This window comes from Bos taurus, chromosome 20 (assembly GCF_002263795.3).
Source record: "Bos taurus isolate L1 Dominette 01449 registration number 42190680 breed Hereford chromosome 20, ARS-UCD2.0, whole genome shotgun sequence".
NCBI lineage: Eukaryota > Metazoa > Chordata > Mammalia > Artiodactyla > Bovidae > Bos > Bos taurus.
In genome coordinates, this window is record NC_037347.1 from 58,889,036 (window position 1) to 58,910,670 (window position 21,635).

Genomic DNA, 21,635 nt, shown 5'->3' on the forward strand with positions numbered 1-21,635 from the left:
CTGCCAATGTAGGAGACATGGGTCCAATTCCTGGGTCGGGAAGATCCCCTGGAGAAAGAAATGGCAACTTACTCCAGTATTCTTGCCTGGGAAATCCCACGGACAGGGGAGCCTGGCGGGCTACAGTCCTTGGGGCTGCAAAGAGTCAGACACAACTTAGTGGCTAAACAACAGCAAGAAATATACACCACCATGTGTAAAACAGACAGCCAGGTGGAATCTGTGTAAGGAGCTCAGCTTGGTGCTCTGTGATGACCTAAAAGGGTGGGATGGAGTTGGGGAGAGAGGCTCATGAGGGAGGGGGTACGTGTTTGCTGATAGCTGATTCACACTGTTGTACAGCAAAAACCAACAAAACACTCTAAAGCAATTCTCCTCCAGTTAAATAGAAGATGATGCAGTATGTCCTTTTTTTTGCCTCAAAATTCCTGTTAACTCATTTACCCTTATTAGCACATCACATACGGTAAAAGTCACAAAGAAATGAAATTTTTAACTGAAGAACTGAAAAGTTACTTCCATTTGGATCTAATTTCAACAAATATTCACTAGAAAAATATGTCTTCAGGAAAGATCAAAGAATTTGGCAGAACTTTCTACCAAAAAGTAGAAAGTACAGTCCTCGGACGAAGCTTACAATTATGCTTGTCATCGCTTGGCTTTCATTAAGGACATATTTACACACGGTGTTCTCAAAATGCTCCCCCTAAATGACACGTTCCTGATTTTAAGAAGCTTATCATCTAAAATGAAATAAAACAAAACAAAAAACGTATTAGACCAAGCAGTAGCCTTGACAGTGTGAACATAACAAGCAGAGTCTGATGGGCAAATAAATATGCCTTGCAAGTACAGGTACCGTTATTTACAAGAGATGTAGATGCTGTTGTGATTAACTACACAGATCCATCTAAAATTATGATTTTTGTCACTGAAATTTTATATCCATCACTGTCACTAAAACTAAGTCCTTGACACAGAAAATGGGGCTCCTGGAGGGAAGTTTAAGGGGGAGGGGACATATGGATACCTACGGCTGGTTCATGTTGATGTATGGCAGAAACCAACACGATATTGTAAAGCAATTATCCTCCAATTACAAATAAATAAATTTAAATTTAAAAAATTAAAAGGGTGGAAACCACAAAGCATAAATATTGTTGTAACATGTGAAGAGAGGAGGACAATGATCTCTTTCGTCATCAGAAGCCCACTTGATGGCTTACATACAGGTGCTTGGCCCCGGTTATTCAGCAAACCTATTCTGCTTTGAAAATTTTCTTCATTTGTTTCCAGAAACGTTCTCAGAAATAACGGTATCTGAGACACCTTGGGACACAACCGCTGCTTGAGGACGCCCACGGGAGCAAGCTTAGTTCTGCCCTTGGGATGTTTGCTGGCCATGGAGGACAGCCAGTCTGGAGCAGGGTGAGACCTGGGCTGCGCAACGCCCTCCCACTAAGCAAGGACACCTCAGAAATCAAGAAAAGTGGTGTCTGTGGCTGCTTTGTTTTCTTTCGGGCTGAATTCCAAATGCAACTTACAGTTAAGTTGGAAGCTTTCTTGCAGATCCCTCTACTTAGCGTAATAAGACATGACTGCTCAATAGGGTATTAGATAGTTTGAGTTTTAGTCCTGAGGCCACACTGCTGGGTGGTGGCTTCCAGGGAGAAGGGCAAGTCTAACAAAGGTCCATCTAGTCAAAGCTATGGTTTTTCCAGTAGTCATGTATGGATGTGAGAGTTGGACTATAAAGAAAGCTGAGCACCGAAGAACTGATGCTTTTGAACTGTGGTGTTGGAGAAGACTCTTGAGAGTCCCTTGGAGACTCTCAACCAGTCCATCCTAAAGGAGATCCAACCAGTCCATCCTAAAGGAAATCAGTCCTGAACACACATTGGAAGGACTGATGCTGAAGCTGAAACTCCAATACTTTGGCCACCTGATGCAAAAAACTGACTCATTGGAAAAGACCCTGATGCTGGGAAAGATGGAGGGCAGGAGGAGAAGGGGACAACAGGGGATGAGATGGTTGGATGGCATCACCGACCCAATGGACATGCATTTGAGTAAACTCTGGGAGTTCATGATGGACAGGGAGGCCTGGTGTGCTGCGGTCCATGGGGTCGCAGAGAGTCAGATACGACTGAGCGACTGAACTGACTGAACTCTGATCAGGGCAACCTAGCCTTTGGGACTCACTGCCTTTTAAGGTGAAAGAAACTTTTTTCATTCAGGTACTGGTGTCCTGCCTTACCCTCATTTGCAAGCAGGGAAAAGAAGTTCTAATAAATAGGACCTATTATTAACCTTCCTACTGAATTCCTAATAAGAAATTTAAGAAACAACAAAGAGAGTTGGAAAAAGTAATGCATCTGGCTAATGGGGAAAAAAAAGACAAAGAAATCCAATTCAATTCTCTAACCGCCTCTCCCTCCCACCTCCTTCACCTCAAATTCCCTCGGCATACCCACAAAAGTACACTTTATAAATTCTGCTTAAAATATGTTTATTAAGCCACATAAATTCAGATACACTGATGGCAAAACAAATTTTGACATAAAAAATGGGTTTAATGTGGACTGACTCATCTCTCACTTGGGATTCTCATGCATATTCATTGAGAAAAGGAAAAAAAAAGAGAGATGCAAATTCCCAAGGGAAAGAGGACAGACATGCCCCTCTGGGAGGGAATCGCTGCTGGAGACCCCGGGAACCGGAGGAGGTACCAGCCCACGCCTGGCAGCATCTCCGCCCTGGGTTCACTCTGAGCTCAGACAGTGGCGCCAGCAAGGCTGAGGAGTGCTCCAGCGGGGGCATGGACCCTCACGAACTCGGAAGACACTCCAACTGCGGGAGCCCAATGCTACCATCCCACCTGGGTCTCCCACTGACACTCCAGGGGCTGAGACCTGCTCGGGGTGGGGGGGGGGGGTGTGCAGCAGGAGCAGCCATGATCCGTGGGGTCTCTACCTGCTCGTTTGTGGGGTCCGCAATAAGAAACTGAGGTGGAGGTGGGAGGACTGGATGGGGGAGGAGGTGCTGGAGTAGGGGAGGGTAAGCTCTCCGGAAAGCTGACTTCCTTAGACTTGCCCGGTGGCTCCAATCAGAGAGGGCTAAGACCCAAAGCTTTTAAGCCATGCAGGCTGGGGAACCTGTTTTCCTTTCTCTGATCCCCTAATTGCTCAGGCCCTGATGGCGAGGAAAAGAGGCAGTATCTCTCCACCGGGAAGCCCAGGGAACATTTTTTCCCAATTAGTATAGAAATGCAAATGCAAGTACAGAAATGCAAACAGACAGGCAGGAAGGACATTTACATGTAGGTGTGTGGGACTCCCTCATCCACCAGCCCGTGCCTGCACCTGTAAGGGCCTTCCCCGGAGGAGGCACTGGGACCTCAGCACACCAGCTGCCCAGGTGCTCGGACCGCCCAGGGTTACAGACTTCCTTCCTTCCCAGGGAGAGATGGCGCAGACCCGACAGGTGAGCGGGGAGTATGGAGGGGGGTGTTAAAGCTACAGGCCACCACCCCTTCCCCGGTGTTAAAAACTGATGGACAGCACCTGACATCGAGCTGCCAGGACTGGAAAGGAAATTTCCTGTCAAGGGACTACAGTGTCCAGCAAGGAGGAGTCTGGGCTGGAACCTGGCTGCCGTGTCTCCATCCCTGCAGTGGGAAGACCATGGAGGCACCTCCATCTGTGAAACAGAATGGATGAGAATCCCAAGGATACTACCCAGCGGGCTAACAGCACCTAGAACGCCAAGTACTACGACCACTGACTTCCGAGGAAGCAGCTTATCCTCAGATGAACAGGTCTGCTGCTGCTGCTGCTAAGTCGCTTCAGTCATGTCCGACTCTGTGCAACCCCATAGACGGCAGCCCACCAGGCTCCCCCGTCCCTGGGATTCTCCAGGCAAGAACACTGGAGTGGGTTGCCATTTCCTTCTCCAAGGCATGAAAGTGAAAAGTGAAAGTGAAGTCGCTCAGTCGTGCCCGACTCTTAGCGACCCCATGGACTGCAGCCTACCAGGCTCCTGTGTCCATGGGATTTTCCAGGCAAGAGTACTGGAGTGGGGTGCCACTGCCTTCTCCGACAGGTTTGGTAAATGCTTTTAAGTAATGGATTTGGGTAAACTTGGCCCATTTACCTTCGATCACTGCATTCTATAAGGGGATGCATCATGGGCAGTTATCATCGAAACCCACCAAAAAAACTTTTTAAAAATCAGCGATTCACCTTGGCAATTCCTGTCTCCTGAGCACGCATGCATGAGATGGACTATAAATAATTTAAGGAACTATAAGGCAATTCAAAAGTCAGAGTAGTCTTCTGCCTAAGTGAGTGACTGAGTCAAGTTGCTCAGTCGTGTCTGACTCTTTGCGATCCCATGGACTGTAGCCTACCAGGCTCCTCTGTCCATGGAATTTTCCAGGCAAGAATACTGGAGTGGGTTGCCATTTCCTTCTCCAGGGGATCTTCCCGACCCAGGAATTGAACCCAGGTCTCCAGCATTGCAGGCAGACGCTTTACCACCTGGGAAGGCCTCTCTTCTGCCTGAGTCTGCAGCTATCCTGACCTCTTGGTCACACTCCCCCCCAACCCAGGGGCACCCAGCTTACACCTGAGCTGTCTCAGGGTCCTGCTCAGCCTGTCCTGTGGAAGGGGGCAAACCAAAATACAATAAGAAGTGAAAATTGATGAGACTGAAAGGCACATGAAAGGAACCAACTTTCTGGAAGACATCTGGAGTAAAATGGTGACGATCAACATTTTAATAACTGAAAAAGTGCTCCCTTTCCAACCCTCTATTGTCAGCAGCCCATCCACTGGAGTAAGATACCTTTCCAGGCTTCAAAGGGGGAGTGGGGAGGGACTGAAGGGTGTCGCTGGCTAGGGACACCAAGTCTGGGGGACTGCTGGCGTGACCTGGCTTGGCGCCACAAGGAAGAGGGCACCTGGCTCCCACGTCTGTGGCCCTCACCTGCACGAGTCCTGCCCCCCAGGAAAGCCTGAAACCAACAGGAGGAGGTCCCTCCCTACCCCCAGCGAAACTACCCCAAGGCCAGAAGGCAGATAGAGTGCTTTTTGTCCTCATCTTCCACATTCCATCTCTCGTTTTAATCCACAGTCATCTCTCATTTTAATAGATGAACGGAAATAAACAGGACTCTTCCCTAGACACGTGGTAAGTCCCGGCGATGAACAGCACCCAAATTGCTGGCCTTCGTGTGTACACTGTCCCAGGCTGTCCAGTCACTCAGTCGTGTCCAACTCTGCAACCCCATGGACTGCAGCACATCAGGCTTCCGTGTCTGTCACCAGCTCCTGGAGCTCGCTCAAACTCATGTCCACCGAGTCAGTGATGTCATCCAACCATCTCGTCCTCTGTCATCCCCTTCTCCTCCTGTCCACTTGTTAAAGGCAAACTCATTCAAAAATAAGTTTTTAAAGTGATGAAAAAGCCACACTAAGTTTCCCTTCTTTGTTCCTTGTGGAAAGCAAGCCCAGATGGTTCTGTGAAAGCTCACAATATGACATCGGCCAATTCTCCACCTCGAAACCTCAAAACAGGAGGAGGGGTGGGTGCTATTACAGGAAATAACTTCTAAGAGCCCTGATGGCTTTAAATATTCAATTGTTCACTGTATGGTAAGACAAAAAGGGTTTTAAATCAATTTTTCTAATTCTTTCAACTACTAAAATGAAAGCACAGGCAAAAATAGGCCCCAGACTCAGAAGAGGATGTCCACCCAGCTGGTCTGTATGAAGGTGTGTATATGTGTTACTGGTGTGTGTTTGAAATTAGCAACCCGTTTAGGAACCAGAAACCGCCAATTCCTTGGAGGCTTCCCCCATGCCCTGGTCTGACGGTGCCCACCTCCTGTCTCCAGACATACCACTATGCCAGCTCTCAGGATAACCATTCCCTAGCTTTTCTTTGGAGAAAGCAATGGCAACCCACTCCAGTACTCTTGCCTGGGAAATCCTATGGACAGAGGAGCCTGGTAGGCTACAGTCCATGAGGTCGCTAAGAGTCGGGCACGACTGAGCGACTTCACTTTCACTTTTCACTTTCATGCATTGGAGAAGGAAATGGCAACCCACTCCAGTGTTCTTGCCTGGAGAATCCCAGAGACAGGAGCCTGGTGGGCTGCCGTCTATGGGGTCACACAGAGTCGGACACGACTGACATGACTTAGCAGCAGCAGCTTTTCTTTAGTTTCGCCATTTCTGAATCTACTGCTGCGTGACGTATCGCTCCGTTGGCCTGTCTCTGGGCTTCATGGGAATGCAATCATACTACACGCATTCTCTGCAACTTGATCCAGTCTGGATGGTTCGTCTGTGTCCATGTGCGTGCTGAGCTCTGTTTAATGCTCCACTCTGTGACTCGGGTTCATGGAACTTGCCCTGTCTTCCCATTTTGCTCTTATAAATGATGCTGCCTGAACAGCCGTGTCCACGTGTCTCCCAGAACACACTTCCAGAGCATCTCTGGGCCGAGGGGCAGGCTAGGGGAGGAACTGCTGGGGTGAGAGGTTACACGGTGATGCCAAACGTGTTCCCAAATGGCTGGACTGTACACCCTCACTGAAGCGGGCACTGTCAGATGAGCCTGCATGTTTTTGTTAAAGAGACAACCGTTCGGTACCTTTCTCCAAAATGAATTGAACTAGGAAACAAAAACAAGCGTGCTACTGGACAAGAGATTGGCCTGAAATTATTTTTAGGTTCCGATCTCTCTGGGCTAACAGAACAGTAGTCCAGGGTTTCACATTTTGTCCGGAAAGTTTGAGCCCGCAAGAACAGGATATTCCAGATGTTTCCTTTTCTATTTCTATCTCAACCGAATTCCCCTCATAGTTCCTCCTATTTAAGATTCCTTAAGAGGATTTGCCAAAAAGGAACTGCTGTGGAGACCTGCACACGAACTCGGTCTCTAACTGCCTGACGGCCAGGGTGTTCCAACACTCAGTCAGCAAGGCTGCCGTTGCTGGATTTCAGGAGTGGAGCTTCTCAAAGAAATAGGGCTATAGGGTGGTCTTAGGGTCTCAGGGGTTCCCACAAAAGCCTATTTAATACATGAGAGTCCAATCATGCCACTGGTGTGGGCTGGAGCAGAAATGGGGGACGGCGGGGGGAGAAGGCCAGAAGCAGCCCACCATGCCTCCCCCAGGGAGGATGCGCCAGGGAGAGGCACAAAGGGGCCCCCGCCTTCCTGGCCTCCCCCGCCGGGCCCTCCCCCGACTCCTGTTCTGGGCATTTTGCTGGACTGCAAGGCCCAGACCCGCCCACCAGACCTCGGTCACAGCAAGCAGTCCTCAAAGGTTTGGTGGCGAGACCCCTTTACATCAGTAAAAACCACAGAGAGGGGTGGAAGGGAGGCTCAAGAGACAAGGGACACACACACTCCCAAACACACACACACACCTCCAAACACACACACACACACACACGCACGCATGCATGCATGAGCTTCCCTGTAGCTCAGACGGTAAAGAAATCTGCCTGTAACGCAGGAGACCCAGGTTCGATGCTTTCAACCAACTCCAGTATTCTCGCCTGGAGAATCCCATGGACAAAGGAGCCTGGCAGCTACTGTCTGGGGTTGCAAAGAGTCGGACACAACTGAGCGATTAACACTGCAACACTACTACACACACACACACTGATGCCTGATGTTTGTACAGCAGAAACCGACACAACACTGTAAAGCAATTATCCTTCCAATTTAGAAAAAGCACTGAGGATCCGAAAAAGCTTTGGTTTACGTAGTTTCTGCTTGCCAACAAGTCCAGCCACGTAATATCTAGGTATCTAATACGGATACTCATATTCAAACCTAAAACCAAGAATATTTTTAAAGATAGTACATCTGTTACATATTAAATAAGGAAGACTTTCCACCTGAAAATCTGTACTTCCAAAATACACAAAAAAAAGAAGGCTGGCGTTGTTCTACACTTTAGAGACTGACTTTAACATCTGGCTTGGTAGACTATGTAGATTCTCACAACTGACTGTCTTTAATCTGTTGTGATGTTACTTGCCAGGCAGACCCTGGGAGACCTCACTATATCCTTTGGAAAGAATGAGTTAGGAACAGCTCAGACTTTGCTATGCAAACAGCTTTACCTCATAGATCTCCTGACAAGTTCCTGGGAGCCTGGAAGTGTACTAGGAGACCCGCTGCCCTAAAGCAATGTTCTTCAAAGGCTTTTGCTCAAGAATTCCATCACCAAAGAACTTTACTACCTTTCCCCAGTTACAAATGTGTTGTTGTACCAGTAGTCTCTTTGCTGTTGTTCAGTTGCCCAGTCGTGTCCAGCTCTTTGTGACCCCAGGGACTGCAGCACGTCACCCCCTCTGTCCTTCACAATCTCCTGGAGTTTGCCCGCATCAGTGATGCCACCCAATGATCTCATCCTCCAATGCCCTCTTCTCTTTCTGCCACAATCATTCCCAGCCTCAGGGACTTTTCCAAGGAGTCGTCTGTTCGCATCAGATGACCAAAATACAGAAGCTTCAGCTTCAGCATCAGTCCTTCCAGTGAATATTCAGGGTTGATCTCCCTTAAGATTGACTGGTTTGATCTCCTTGTTGTCCAAGGGACTTTCAGGAGTCTTCTCTAGCACCACAGTTTGAAGGCATCAATTCTTTGGCGTTCTGCTTTCTTTATGGTCCAGCTCTCACAACTGAACATGACCATGAGGAAAACCATAGTCTTGACTATACGGATCTTTGTTAGCAGAGTAATGTCTCCGGTTTTCAACACACTAAATTTGTTGTTACCATATATAAGTAGTCTCTTATATACCCCCAAATAGATATTTGAAAATAATAAGCTATTAATAAATATCTTTCCAAAGCTTTTGCTCTTTTCTTCCACACTCAGGGGTGCTCAATGCACACCCTCCCTAAGGTGAACACAGAACAGAGCTCCCATCTCCCCTGGAATCAGACTTCCTTTCCTTCAGCCAAGTTCCTCTTAACTATGGCTGGACAAGCAGTGGACTGACTGGGATAACCCGCACAACTAACCAGACAGCTTGCTGATGCGGAGGGTGCTTCCTTGAGCAAACACATCAACAGGCGACTTGGAACTTTGGGCCAGGCTCCCCCAGGGGCATAAATGGTGATGGTGTGTATGGCCAAGTCCAGGAGCCCTGAGTGTGCGGGCCAGTCCTGCCAGGAGTCTGCCCAGGATATGGCCACCCTCCACGGCACCTCCTCCCTCCCCATGAGCTTGGCAGAAGCAGGAATGGCTGCATACCTCGTCCCCCTGCTCCCCTGGCAGGGCTGCAGGAGCCACAGACCAAAGAAAAACCCACGCAGGGTTTGTACGCAAGTAGCTTGTCTAAGGGGAGTACTCCAGGCCTGGAAAGGTCAGTCTTAAAGGAACGTTCAAGAGATGGCTTGATCACTGCCTGGGCTCTTGGGTCATCTTTGATCCCTGCTACCGGAGCTGGCAACAGAGAGCACGGGTGCCCCTTGGAACAGGCCCCCACATTGAGAAGAGATGTGGCTCCCTCAGTGACGCAGGTGGGGCCACCTGACCGAGTGAGGTCAGCTCGCCTGCTGCTCCGGCACCCTGTGCTGGCCAGGCTCCCGGCGGGAGCACGTATGTTTTATGTCAAAGAGGGGAAGGCAGACCTGAGGGATGGAAGTCAGGCCGGAGGGCTGGAGGGCGAGGAAGGGCAGGAGGCAGAACCAGCGGGAGTGAAGAGCAACCAGATCTATCGACAGACGAGCTGGGAGAGCCCCAGCCCATTGAGCCTTGCACAAAAGAACGCTTCCTTTTTTAATGAGACAAAATCCGGAACAAGACACTACTGAGTATACAGTGAGAAGGTGACCTTTTCCTCTTGTAAATAAGTGCAAACAAAGCCAAACTGGTAATTTTGTTTCAGTGTCTTATCCTACAGGATCTGATTCAGGCTAAAGACATGCAGCTTAGGGAGAACATCTTTTAAAGGATAGCCCCTTGGGAAGTATGTGCTTCTTAGGCTTTATTTACCGTCATCCTACATGCTGATGACCCCCCGTACATGAAACCATCTACCAGGTGGACAGACAGGGACGAGGGGCTGCCAGCCACCGGGGCGCCTGAGCCACCATGGCTGGTGTCTCCCCACCCTGGTCTCCTCAAATCCTCGACCTCGGCTCACGCTTTCACCTGGGAATCACCTTGTGTTTCGCCAAGAAGAGCACGGTTTTAAGATACAAGGTTGCTCTGCTTCCCTTTTAGACCTGAACGCCTTCACTGCTAACGGCCCTCCCTTCTGATTTTAGAGAAGAAACGAAAATGGTCTTTTCTGAAATCATCACTCCCTGATCCCAGGGCTTCTATCGGCAGCCACTTTGTCCAGAGATTAGGCCATCCCCACCCCTCTGCAGATGGACTCCAGGCCACCCCCCACCGTCCACTGCAGTCCCCACCTCCCAGGGACACTGCGGGGATTCGGCGAGGTGGAGCGTGGAAAGCAGCAAAAGCTGCCTGCAGTGGTGCTCTTCAAAGATCAGCTCAGTAAATACAGAGGCAGGACACCCCTGTTCATGGCTCCCCAGAACTGAGCCTGCACCGCCAGGAGAGGAAAGCAAGCCAGGCTGTTGCAGCAAAAGGCATGCGTGCCAGGCGGGCTGGCTGGCAGGCACTCCTCTCCAGCTCCATGTACTCAAGGCTGCAGATTCTCCAGACTGGGCACCTGCAGACTCTGGGATTAAGGGGCTCTGTTACTTTGCGAGCAGCCCAGAAATGCTGATCAAAACGAGTGCTGACGCAGCTTCCACAGTAAGGTTCCCAGAGGCGTGGGGCTCTCCCAAACCAAGGAAATCTTATAATCCCTTAAGAATTTCAGGTCGTTGTTGCTAAGCTGGGTCTGATTCTCTGCGACCCCACGGACTGCAGCACTCCAGGCTCCCCTGTCCTCCACTGTCTCTCAGAGTTTGCTCAAACTCATGTGCACTGAGTCAGTGATACTATCCAAGCATCTCATTCTCTGTTGCCCCCTTCTCTTCCCGCCAACAGTCTTGGCCAGCCTGAGAGTCTCTTCCAATATTTCAGGTAGCTGCACCCACCCGCCAAAATCACCTCACCCAGAACGCCAGGCCTGAAGGAGCAAAGCTGTCTTGGTGTCACTAAGCCAGGGACTCATAACAACAGGGAAGAGAACCCCCGGGGAGGCACAGGAAGAAGGAAGGCTCCAAATCTCGTCCTTTCTTTCGGGGCAGAAAAATAAGCAGGGATGAAACGCAACATGGCCCCCCTTCCCACTCTCCGCCCCCCGCCTCTCCTGCCCTCAGCTACAGTCTTTCCCTGTAAACGTGCGTTTCAGAAGCTCTTGGCAGAACCTAACAAGCCAGTGCAGGAAAAGCGCTTAACCCCGGGCTGAACAAACAAGGGCGCAGTCCATGGCCGCAGTCAAGGCCCTCCATCAACAGGACGGAGTGACGGCCGCGGAGGAAGGACCGCGGAGAGGCAGCACACGTGGGAGGACGCGTTCAGCCGGAAAGGCTGCGCCTCCGTAGGGGCTGCTGCCCGGGGTCCCGCCTTCCTGTTCTCCCCAGGCTCCGGTGCGCTGCGGGAAAGCAGTGCGAGGTGGGGCAGCTTTGAGCACTGCACCCCTCTAATAAATAGGCTAGTGGTTGCTCATGGCAACGGAGTCCCCTCCCCCAAGTTTAAATGTGTGCACACACTGCCCGCATGGCTCTCTACAACATGCCTGCCTGGGTCATTTTTCTGCAAGAAAAAAAGTCACCCACGTGACCCAGGAGTGCGAGGGCACACGCGTGTGTATGCAGGTGAAGACCGGCCTTGGCAAGAGGAATGCCGTTTGCTTCCAAAGGCGGCGGGTCCGGGCAGCGCAGAGGTACCCGCGTGAAGACAGTGACGGCATGCACGCTGGCCACGTGGCCGGCGGTGAAAAAGATTACATCATCCCCTTTGTGCAGAGGAGAGCTGCGTGAGCAGCGCGCAGAGCTGGGCTGGCGGAGGCTGCAGCTCTGGGGGCCGAACCTCCCTCCTTTCTCCTTTGCGTCAAAAATAAAACATGCCCCCACGATGATAAGATCGAGCAGCTGGTTCACCAACAAATTGATATTCATCCTTTCCCTGTGCTTCGAGCGCACTATTTTTTTAACAGGGTAGTTCCGAAAACTGGAAAAGGGGAAAAAAAAAATTTTTTTTTTAATGTACTAGTTAAGAAATCGGCAGAATTTGTGTTTATTCCCAATCGCCTTCGGCTCTCCATCCCCGGCGATGTGGTGTGTTTGCAGATTTATACCTGGTTTCCACGTCCTCCCCACCGTCAGATGGAGCTGCTCTGGGTCCTCCAAAAGGACCCCAGGCGGGTTGTCACCCGGTCCAAAATGGCTCTGCTCAGTTTAAAACAATTCTATTGAACGGGCAGGCCCAGAATGACGTTATTACCAAGAACCCTGCTCCAAAACGTGTCCTGTGAGCAAACGCACTTGCCTTTTAAGATCGCACTAACCTTACCCTCTGGTCCCAGTGACAAAGTATCTGTGCTGAGGAATCTGTCTGGCGGCTTGACCTCAACACATGCAAATTAAACTTATATGAAGGGACAAAGGAAGCCTGATCCACGGGACACATGCCCCTCAGTAACTCCCTCCTCTAAAGCCCAGAAAGTTCAGCTGTTTTTGAAGCCCAAGTAATGAGGGGGTGCCCGCCTCACCCCCTCCCTTTGTAAACTGCTCTTGGCCCAGAGTGATGGGTGCAGGAAACACGAAGGCCCTAGCCAGCGTCTGACCGTGTCATGAGCTTCAGAGTTAACAGCATCTCTCACCCAGTGTTTAGGAAGGCTCTAGAACTCCAACATCAATAAATCACAAATACCATCCGACCTCTCTGCTTCCAATCTGCTTTACCAGCAAGGCTCCTGTGCACATTTTCATGGCTTTCATCAACAGGGAAGCCACGCGTCTGCTTCTGAGAAACACACACAGGGCAAGCCACCCTGTCTATTCCCCACCTGAGAGCGCTGTGTCTTGGCTCACCGGTGTTGAGGGCAGTGCCCCGTCTGTGCCAGGCACCCAGAATTTTCAGGGGGCTCAGAACAGTGGGAGAGAGCACCCTCAGGGGGCGGAGGTTCAGGGAGGACCTAGGGCTCCTGTCCCACCCACCCCCACAGCACATCAGGGGGGCCAGGGACACAGCCTGGAGCCCGGGCTCCAACAAGCTCCCTGTGTATTCAATCCACCCACTTACATACAATTAACCATCAAAGTAATGAACGGTTCAAATCAATGCTTTTCACTTTCCCAATCCACTCAATATCGCTTTGAAGTGGCAGTCAGCGCTGCTAACACACATTCAACACTCTTCATCGGCAGCTGCCTTAACAAAAGGGGTTGTTGCTGTTTAGTCGCTGAGTCGTGCCCGGCTCTTTTGCGACCCTGTGGACTGCAGCCTGCCAGGCTCCTCTGTCCATGGGATTTCCCAGCAAGAATACTACAAAAGGGCATGATACAAGATTTCAGCTACACAAGCCTAAGGATGACCATTCTCTGTCTTTCTAATTAAAAGAGGTATATAACACATGCATGACTCCTTCTGGTGTGTTATCAACTAACCCCATGATGTTCTGATACACTTAAATTTCCCACACTCTAAAGTCAAAACCAAGCAAGGCAAAAAGGCAGCAAGCCGTCTATCTTTTTTACTAAGATGTCTAAGTCCACAAAGTCTAACTCGTGAACTCTGCTCTCTCAGCATGGACTGTGAAATCTTGAAACAAAATCAAGACGCATTTTAATTTCTACAACAGAAATTCTTACACTACAAACCTACACTGCGTATGTGAGTACTATGAGGAACCGACCACAAATTCTGTGCATTTTCCAAAGCAAGGTTCAAATGATTATGAGTGTCTTCAGTGTGACTTCAATTTGAGTTAAACTATAAGAACAAATTCCTTAAAAGACGTTTTTTTCACCCTAATAGGACTCCTGAGTTAACAAAACTGTTCATGTAAAGTTGTATATCACGACAGCTGTAAATAAACTGTACACTATTGCATTTTTCCGTAATTCAGACTGAGCTTCCCTAGAATTCTGAGGTTTGTACCCATACATAAAACAAGGAATTATGGCAGCAAAATGCGAATCCCCAGCTGTGACAGTACCAGGACACTCGCTCTGGTACTGTGCGGACCTGGCTCAGGCCTGCAGCCAGGGCAGAGGGAGACATGCCCACGCACTCGTATGCCGGTCCCATCTCGGCAGTGTTTCCTGGCATAGCGCCCCTGCTCCGCAGGCTGAGGTGAGGGAAGGAGAGAGGGCTGCAGACTCTGCGGCTGACTCCTTCCACTTTGGGTGGACACACATCCTGCTGGTGTGGGCAGAGGGACCAAGGAGAGGTCAGGAGGCCAGCCGGCCAGCCCAGGGACAGAGCGGGAGGCTCAGCAGGGGCGATGGAAGGGGCTGCACCTCCAGGGCAGACTCTGGAGGGGAGCTGGAAAAGGTCACTGGAGTGTGCCTCACCAGCATTTAGGAGCATGCTGCGGAGACTGGGGGCTACAATAGATGGTCACCCTTTTCCTCCCCTGTCCCCAGCCGCCACGTGAAGGGGAGGAGAGAGGATGGGTGAGTGGAGGGGGCACTGGAGAAAGAGCTGAAAGAAGAAACCAACAGCGTTAAGAATCCACCTTTAAGAATCCACCTGCTGATGCAAGAGATGCAGTTCGATCGCTGGGTCAGGAAGATCCCCTGCAGAAGGAAACACAACCCACTCCAGTATTCTCGCCTGGGAAATCTCAAGGACAGAGGAGCCTGAGGGACTACAGTCCATGGAGTTAGAGAGTCGGACATGACTTACTCAACAACAACGCTTCCCTATGGCTGCTCTGCAGAAATGGTTGGGGGAGGGGGCAGGACGGGGTTGAACTGGGGAACACACAAGGCTTTGGAGTTGGATGAAAGGGCGATATGTTGGGTTAGGATGGTCTAGGTCCTTAACACTCAGAGCATCTCCATCCTAAGAGCCAGAAGAGAAATGATGGCTTTGGACCCACCTGAGAAGCCAGCCAGAGGTGGAGGCAAGTGAGGCGAAGCCAGCCCATCTCTGTTAGTCCCTTCCCAGGTCCCCACAGCTCAGTCAAGGCAGCAATGAGATTCTACGGACAGACTTGTTATTTTAAAATACTGACAAAGAAATCAAGCCCGTGTACTTCCCAGTCCTGAATGTTATTAAACCGGAGAATTTCCACCTACTTTAACACCTACTTAATCAAGTTTTAAACTTCAGAGAGATATGACATAGCTTTAGTATTGTTGATCCTGTGATTAACATTTTATTTTCTATTATAAAAAGGCATTCTGTTTATTTTGAGGTTTCACCCTCTGATTTAAACTGTTGCAAGGGATACAATGAAACAGTGTTTACAACTGCTTATCAGATAAGAGAGACTTTCGAAGGTGGGAGGGAAAGAAAAATTTACAAGGTATTTAAACACACCAAGGATAATGACTGCTTTTCTCATTACATTATTAACTGAAAGTTACATTCCAGAAGGATCAAGCAGTGTTCACATTCCATTCTTCTGCAGCTTCGATCTTCTTCTGTCTGGAATAGACACCAAATATATTCACTTAAGGGCTTTCCTGGCGGCTCAGATGGTAAAGAATCCGCCTGCAGTGCAGGAGACCTGAGTTCGATCCTTGGGTTGGGAAGATCCCTGGAGGAGGGCCTGGCAACCCACTCCAGTATTCTCACCTGGAGAATCCCAGGGACAGAGGAGCCTGGCAGGTTACAGTCCATGACGCTGTAAAGAGTGGGACATGACTAAGCAACTGTGCACAGCACAGCGCATATTTACTTAGAAGAGCTGATGCCACAGCCTGTATCATTTAATGAGAATGGGGGTCATCTGGCACAGTGGGCTTTAAGAGGTCTAACCCATGACTGGTGAAACCACAGGCCGGTAGTCATCCTGGATCCTGGAGCACTCAGGCCCCCCAACCCCAACCCCGCCCCCCACACCCTCTGACACTCAACCTCCTCAACGGCCTTGGTGTGTGCACAGGCGGAGACGGCCTTACAACTGGTTCTAGGCGCACAAACAGCCGGCTGCTGAGGCTGTCGGGTCACACCAGGCGGCTCCTCCAGGCCGAGGCATCGCCCATTCATTCCAGCAGGACTGTTCCCAGCTTGGGCCAACACACATCATCGTTACACGATGACACGCGCGGCTCTTAAAAAAACACGGTTTCTGTTAGCAGCTGCCTCAAAAATAATCTAAGCCCTTCTTTTCTTCATTCAGAAGTGGAGGCGGGGGTGTCCCCCACCGAATCAGAAACTTCGTTGTCACAGAGAAAAGACTGAACCATTTGAAAACTGTGCAGATCCCATCACGCACATGCGGAAAGAATGTTCTAGCTGAAATAGGAAGCGCCAGTGAAAGAAGGCTCAGATTTCTGGGGTTTACCAATGTACAAATTATGCCAGTGTTTTCAACAGGTGCAAATGAGCTCTCACAAAAACCACATTTAAACACCATGGACAAGCGGGCCTAGCACAGGACAGGGTGTGGATGTCAGAAGCTGAGAATGGCGAAAGTTACACAGAAATAGTATCAGAGACGCGTTGGACAAACGCCCTCATCACTGACCCAGAAGATGTGCTTTTTCACAAACTTTATGTCAAGCAATAGTTTAGTGTTTGCTACAGGGAGTTTTATACAGGCAGCATTCAATGTTAAAATACTCAACTTCATATTGTCAAGTGAGTAATGCATCTCAGGTTATATGTATGGTAAATGTTACTAATATAGAAATTATATGGAGTTTCTACATTTCTGGTATGTCCGGATAAAATGTCCTCAGTCATAATTCTAGTTAATATCTTAAAAGTATTGTCACAGCACCAACCAAGTTTCTCACAAAAATTCTTTCTCTTCAAGATTTACAGAAAGGACTTTTGGATAAATATCAGTTTCTGAACTGACTAAATAACTGAAGGATTCTAATGGTAAACCTACTGACTTCACAAAAGTTAATGGAAGGACTGAATGAGCTGACAAATATGCTTATAATTTTATGGTTTTGATCTGAAAAATTACTGGTTTGCATCTGTGTTTTCCAGATGTAAGGAAACCTTCCCTTAAAACTAATTATGACTTAACAGTAATTTGGTAAAATTATACTTTATAAACAAGTTGAAAAAAAAACAAAACAACTCAACTTCAAGCTGACTCCTGTGCACACCCAGACCTCATACTTCCTGTGCGTCCAGCTCTGATGACTCTAAGCGCTTAGAAGAGCCGGACCCAGTCCTGATGGAGGTTACAAGGCAGGCTGATTTCTAGCAGCTGGCCTGAAAGCCTAGTCACTAGTATCAATTCTGTAGGAAAACATGTTCTAGAATATGAATAACCAGTTCAGGAAAGTTGGCCATAAGCTGGCTCTAAGTATTCTGCGTGCTACTGTGAAAACGCAGCATCTCTGAGAGCCTTGAAAGAAAGCATCGATTCCCACGTTCTCTCCAATCTCAGAGATGACGCTCGGCCTTTCCTACAGCACTGCCCCACTTACAATGGACCCATCTGAACCGCTGGCCAGAAATCCTATACACTGCCACCCTGAACACTGTACATTAAAAAGGCCATCAAGTTCCCTGGTGGCTCAGATGGTAAAGCGTCTGCCTACAATGCAGGAGACCTGGGTTCGATCCCTGGCTGGGGAAGATCCCCTGGAGAAGGAAATGGCAACCCACTCCAGTACTCTTGCCTGGAAAATCCCGTGGACGTAGGAGCCTGGTAGGCTACAGACCATGGGGTAGCAAAGAGTCGGACACGACTGAGCGACTTCACTTTCAGTTTTCTTCAGGATGCATTCCCCAAATGAGCAACTTTTCAAAAGCAAAAATCATCATCGTCATGAAAAACAGGTTATATATTTTACGGTGTTAGGATCTATTTACATGAAAGAAACATCAGGCCCTGTGTTAAAGTGCTCTGTCCAGAGGCCTCAAAATTTTTGCATGATGTTGTTACTAACTAATGGACCCGAAGCATAAAATGCTAAGTCAGCTCCCCTCTGACAGGCAGTGACTGAGCTGTGCAGCCGAGCAGGCCCCATGCAGGACCTGAGCCACTCTTTCCTACGAGCCATCCTCTGCTGCCGTGGTCCTGCTGCGTACGGTGATACTAGCTAGCTCGTGGAACAGCAAGTGGAAGTTCAGACAAGGCCTCTACTTTTTTTTTTTTTTTTTTTAAGAAATATCTTCTATTTGAGGAATTCGGAGGGTCTAGGCTACTAGCAGGCCTAAACTGAAAACTAATCATACAAGACAAAAACTAATGAAGAACGTACACCATTAAGGGGGAAAAAACCTCCCAGCACACAAAAGTCAATATGGTCTTTTAATGCCCCTAATTATTTTCATGACATATGTTTTCCTAATAAATGTATGAGAAAAGCAAATGCTGGGGTGGGGGGGGGGGGGGCGGGGCGGGGAAGGCATGTGGCTTAGAGCCACCTGCTGAATATTTTTTTAAACCTAGATACTACATTCATTATAAAACACTGTGTTGTCATTAGCATCTCTAGCTGAAGTAAAATCATTTTCTAATTCAAGAGATTCTCATAATGAAAGTGTCCATTATGGTAGGTACATGGAAACTAATCAAGCACTACCAACATAAAGGAAAACCATCCACAGACTCTGGAAGCTGAGAACAACTTAATGGGGGTGGAGGGAAGTTTACTAGGATTGAGGAATATAGCCTCGAATCCAAGCTAAAGTTCTTTTGGTTGGGGGCAGGCAGCGCACTGCTTCCAAGATCTTAGTTCCCTGATCAGGAATTGAACTTGGGCCCCTGGCAGTGAAAGCCCAGAGTCCTGACCTCTGGACCCAGCACGGAAGCCCCAAAGTTAAACTTAAAAAAATAATAACTCTTTTTCTTTCCTAAGATGTGGGCTGAACCTTGAGGAATGAGGGTAAATGTGAATGAAGAGGAAAGGAGAATGGGGGCCAGGGCAGGAACAGGGGTGCCAACACCCCAAACACTGTAGGGAATGGAGAAGCCCGGGAGTGAGAGCCACAGCAGGGGTCAACCCCCACCCATGCTCCTCCCCACCCCACGTCCTGGACTTGACCCTGTGGCCGAGGGAGGGGACCTGCCCGGCTCGTCACGGCGTGTCTGTCCTGCAAGCCCCTTGAGCTGGGACTCACGGGCAGGGTGATGCAAGGCCCACCTGTAGCTCACCTTTCCGAGTGGACAGCGAGTTCACAGGGGGTGGGCTGTGTCTCCCATGACTGGTTTCCTCTCCCACAAGGCAGAGGATGGTGGGAGCCTAAGTGTTTGCTGAATGGCAATCAAGGAGTAGATAAAAAGGTCCCACACGCTATGAGGGCTTCCTCCTACTATTCATCTGTGTGAAAGAATGGCTACGGAAGCAGAAGCTCCTCTCTGCCCAGCAGACAACACTTTATTTTCTTCTTCTGAAGCTTCCCCGAAGGGAAAACCATATCAATTTTAATCATATTTACAAGCATAAAGATTGATCAGACTTCAGATTTACATCAGATTGGTCTCCTATGTGTTCCTTGTTAACCCACAATCTAACAAAGACACACAGTTTGAGAGAGGAGAGAGATTTAGTGTTTTATTATATATATAGATATATTCTCGTTGTTACGGACATATTAATGTAATGGAGAAAAGAACTTTCCATCAGTCAGCTGAAAACATCAAAACATCAAAGAGAACAATACTGTGGTTAAGAACATCATTTGGAGTCCAAGCCTGGCTTTGTCACTTAGGAACTGTGTGGCTTTGGATAAGTCACTTAACTCCTCTGATCTTCAGTAACCACATCTGTAAAAGAGTACATCGCCCCCTGCAGTGCAGTAATGTGGATCAGAGTTAATACAAGTCAAGAGTTCAAGCCAATGCCTGGCACATGCTAAGCAGCATAAGGGCTGTGGTTGGTTACTGTTATTATTATTATGAAGGATGTTGGGATAAAATAGTCTACTTTTAATTATGCAATTTAATATTTTAATAAAAATTATAGCACTCAATATATTGCACTGCTACAAAAAATACTCCCAGCTTGCATGGAATATAATTTGTCCCACACTTGGCATGAAGAGGCTTCACTACTAATATGACTAGCACATCCTAATGTGTTAAAGTGGAAGCAAATAAAATTATAGCGTGTCTGGGCCAAGGGAAGAAATAACCTAAAATGATCAAATACATGTTTAACTGTTACTGCTTTGCCTTCTTCAAGTCGTGTTATTTAAAATGAAGAAATAGAATGCAAAGAATGCTTAAAAAAAATCAGTTTTAGAACTGAAAAGTTTCCTATGTCCAACAATATAAAAATCAACCTATGGAGAAGGAAATGGCAACCCACTCCAGTATTCTTGTCTGCAGAATCCCATGGACAGAGAAGCCTGGTGGGCTACAGTCCATAGAGTTGCAAAAAGTTGGGTGCAACTGAGCACACACGCACACGATGTATAATATATAATTTGTACTGCTGTGTAAAGCAAACAAAGATCTTTCTCAAAATACTGCGTATTCAGTTCAGTCACTCAGTCATCTCCGACTCTACAACCCCATGGACCGCAGCACGCCAGGCTTCCCTGTCCATCACCAACTCCTGGAGCTTGCTCAAACTCATGTCCATCAAGTCGGCGATGCCATCCAACCATCTCATCCTCTGTCGTCCCCTTTTCCTCCTGCCTTCAATCTTTCCCAGCATCATGGTCTTTTCCAATGAGTTCTTCGCATCAGGTGGCCAAAGTATTATAGCTTGTGAAGTGAGTGAAGTGAAAGTCACTCAGTCATGTCTGACTCTTTGTGACCCCACAGATTATACAGCCCTTGGAATTCTCCAGGCCAGAATACTGGAGTGGGTAGCCCTTCCCTTCTCCAGGGGCTCTTTCCAACCCAGGGATCAAACCCAGGTCTCCCACATTGCAGGCAGATTTTCTACCAGCTAAGCCACAATTATAGCTTAAAATAACACAAAAAATAAGCCGATAGTAGGAATCAAGTTTCAATTAAAGAATGGGTTCTAAAAACTGTTTTTAAAGTACACAGTCTAAAGTCAGGACCAACAGCCGGTTCTCAGACTGCTCTCCCCCACCAAAAAATGAAAGGGTTACTTGCTCAGTTGTGTCCGACTCTTTGCCACGCCATGGACTGTAGTCCACAAGGTTCCTGTGTCCATGGGATTCTCCAGGCAAGAATATTGGAGTGGGTTGCCATGCCCTCCTCTGGGATCTTCCCAACCCAGGGATTAAACTCGGGTCCACTGTTCCCAAGGAACACAATAAAGAACAGCCTGAGTATTTGTGTTACTGAGTACACAAGTTAGCTGAGTACCTGTGCACAGATTTTATGATCATACTAAGTGATTAATAAAAATCACAAAATCTGCCTACTTTATAATTTCTACCTGGTTTCCCTAAATTGGTATTATTTAATTACCTGTTATGACATACATTAACTATGAATTCGAATATGTATGAGACAGGCCCCAAACAAGGCCTATATTTGTAAGTTAACATAAAGGTCTTGGAAAATACTCTTCTTTGAATAAAGCCCTCAAACTGTTGTAGCACTCTTCACCAAAAATAAGCTCAGTAGGCAA

The 21,635-nt window shown here is 48.3% G+C and overlaps 1 protein-coding gene and 1 non-coding gene across 7 annotated transcripts in view; one reads left to right on the top strand and one right to left on the bottom strand.

Annotated features, from left to right (window-relative positions):
* Positions 1 to 21,635, bottom strand: part of TRIO (trio Rho guanine nucleotide exchange factor) — a 363,545-nt gene that overhangs the window by 245,789 nt on the left and 96,121 nt on the right. For 2 of the 6 annotated variants that reach the window (XM_059878914.1, XM_024981340.2), the window contains one exon: positions 1 to 21,635. This exon is cut by the window's right edge. The exons of the other annotated variants lie outside the window; for them this stretch is intronic. In XM_059878914.1, coding sequence (XP_059734897.1) covers positions 1 to 19 — 19 coding nt within the window. In that variant the 5' untranslated portion in view covers positions 20 to 21,635. 6 annotated transcript variants of the gene reach the window in all.
* TRNAC-ACA (transfer RNA cysteine (anticodon ACA)) lies at positions 17,638 to 17,709 on the top strand. Its single transcript has one exon. It is a non-coding gene; the product is annotated as a tRNA-Cys (tRNA).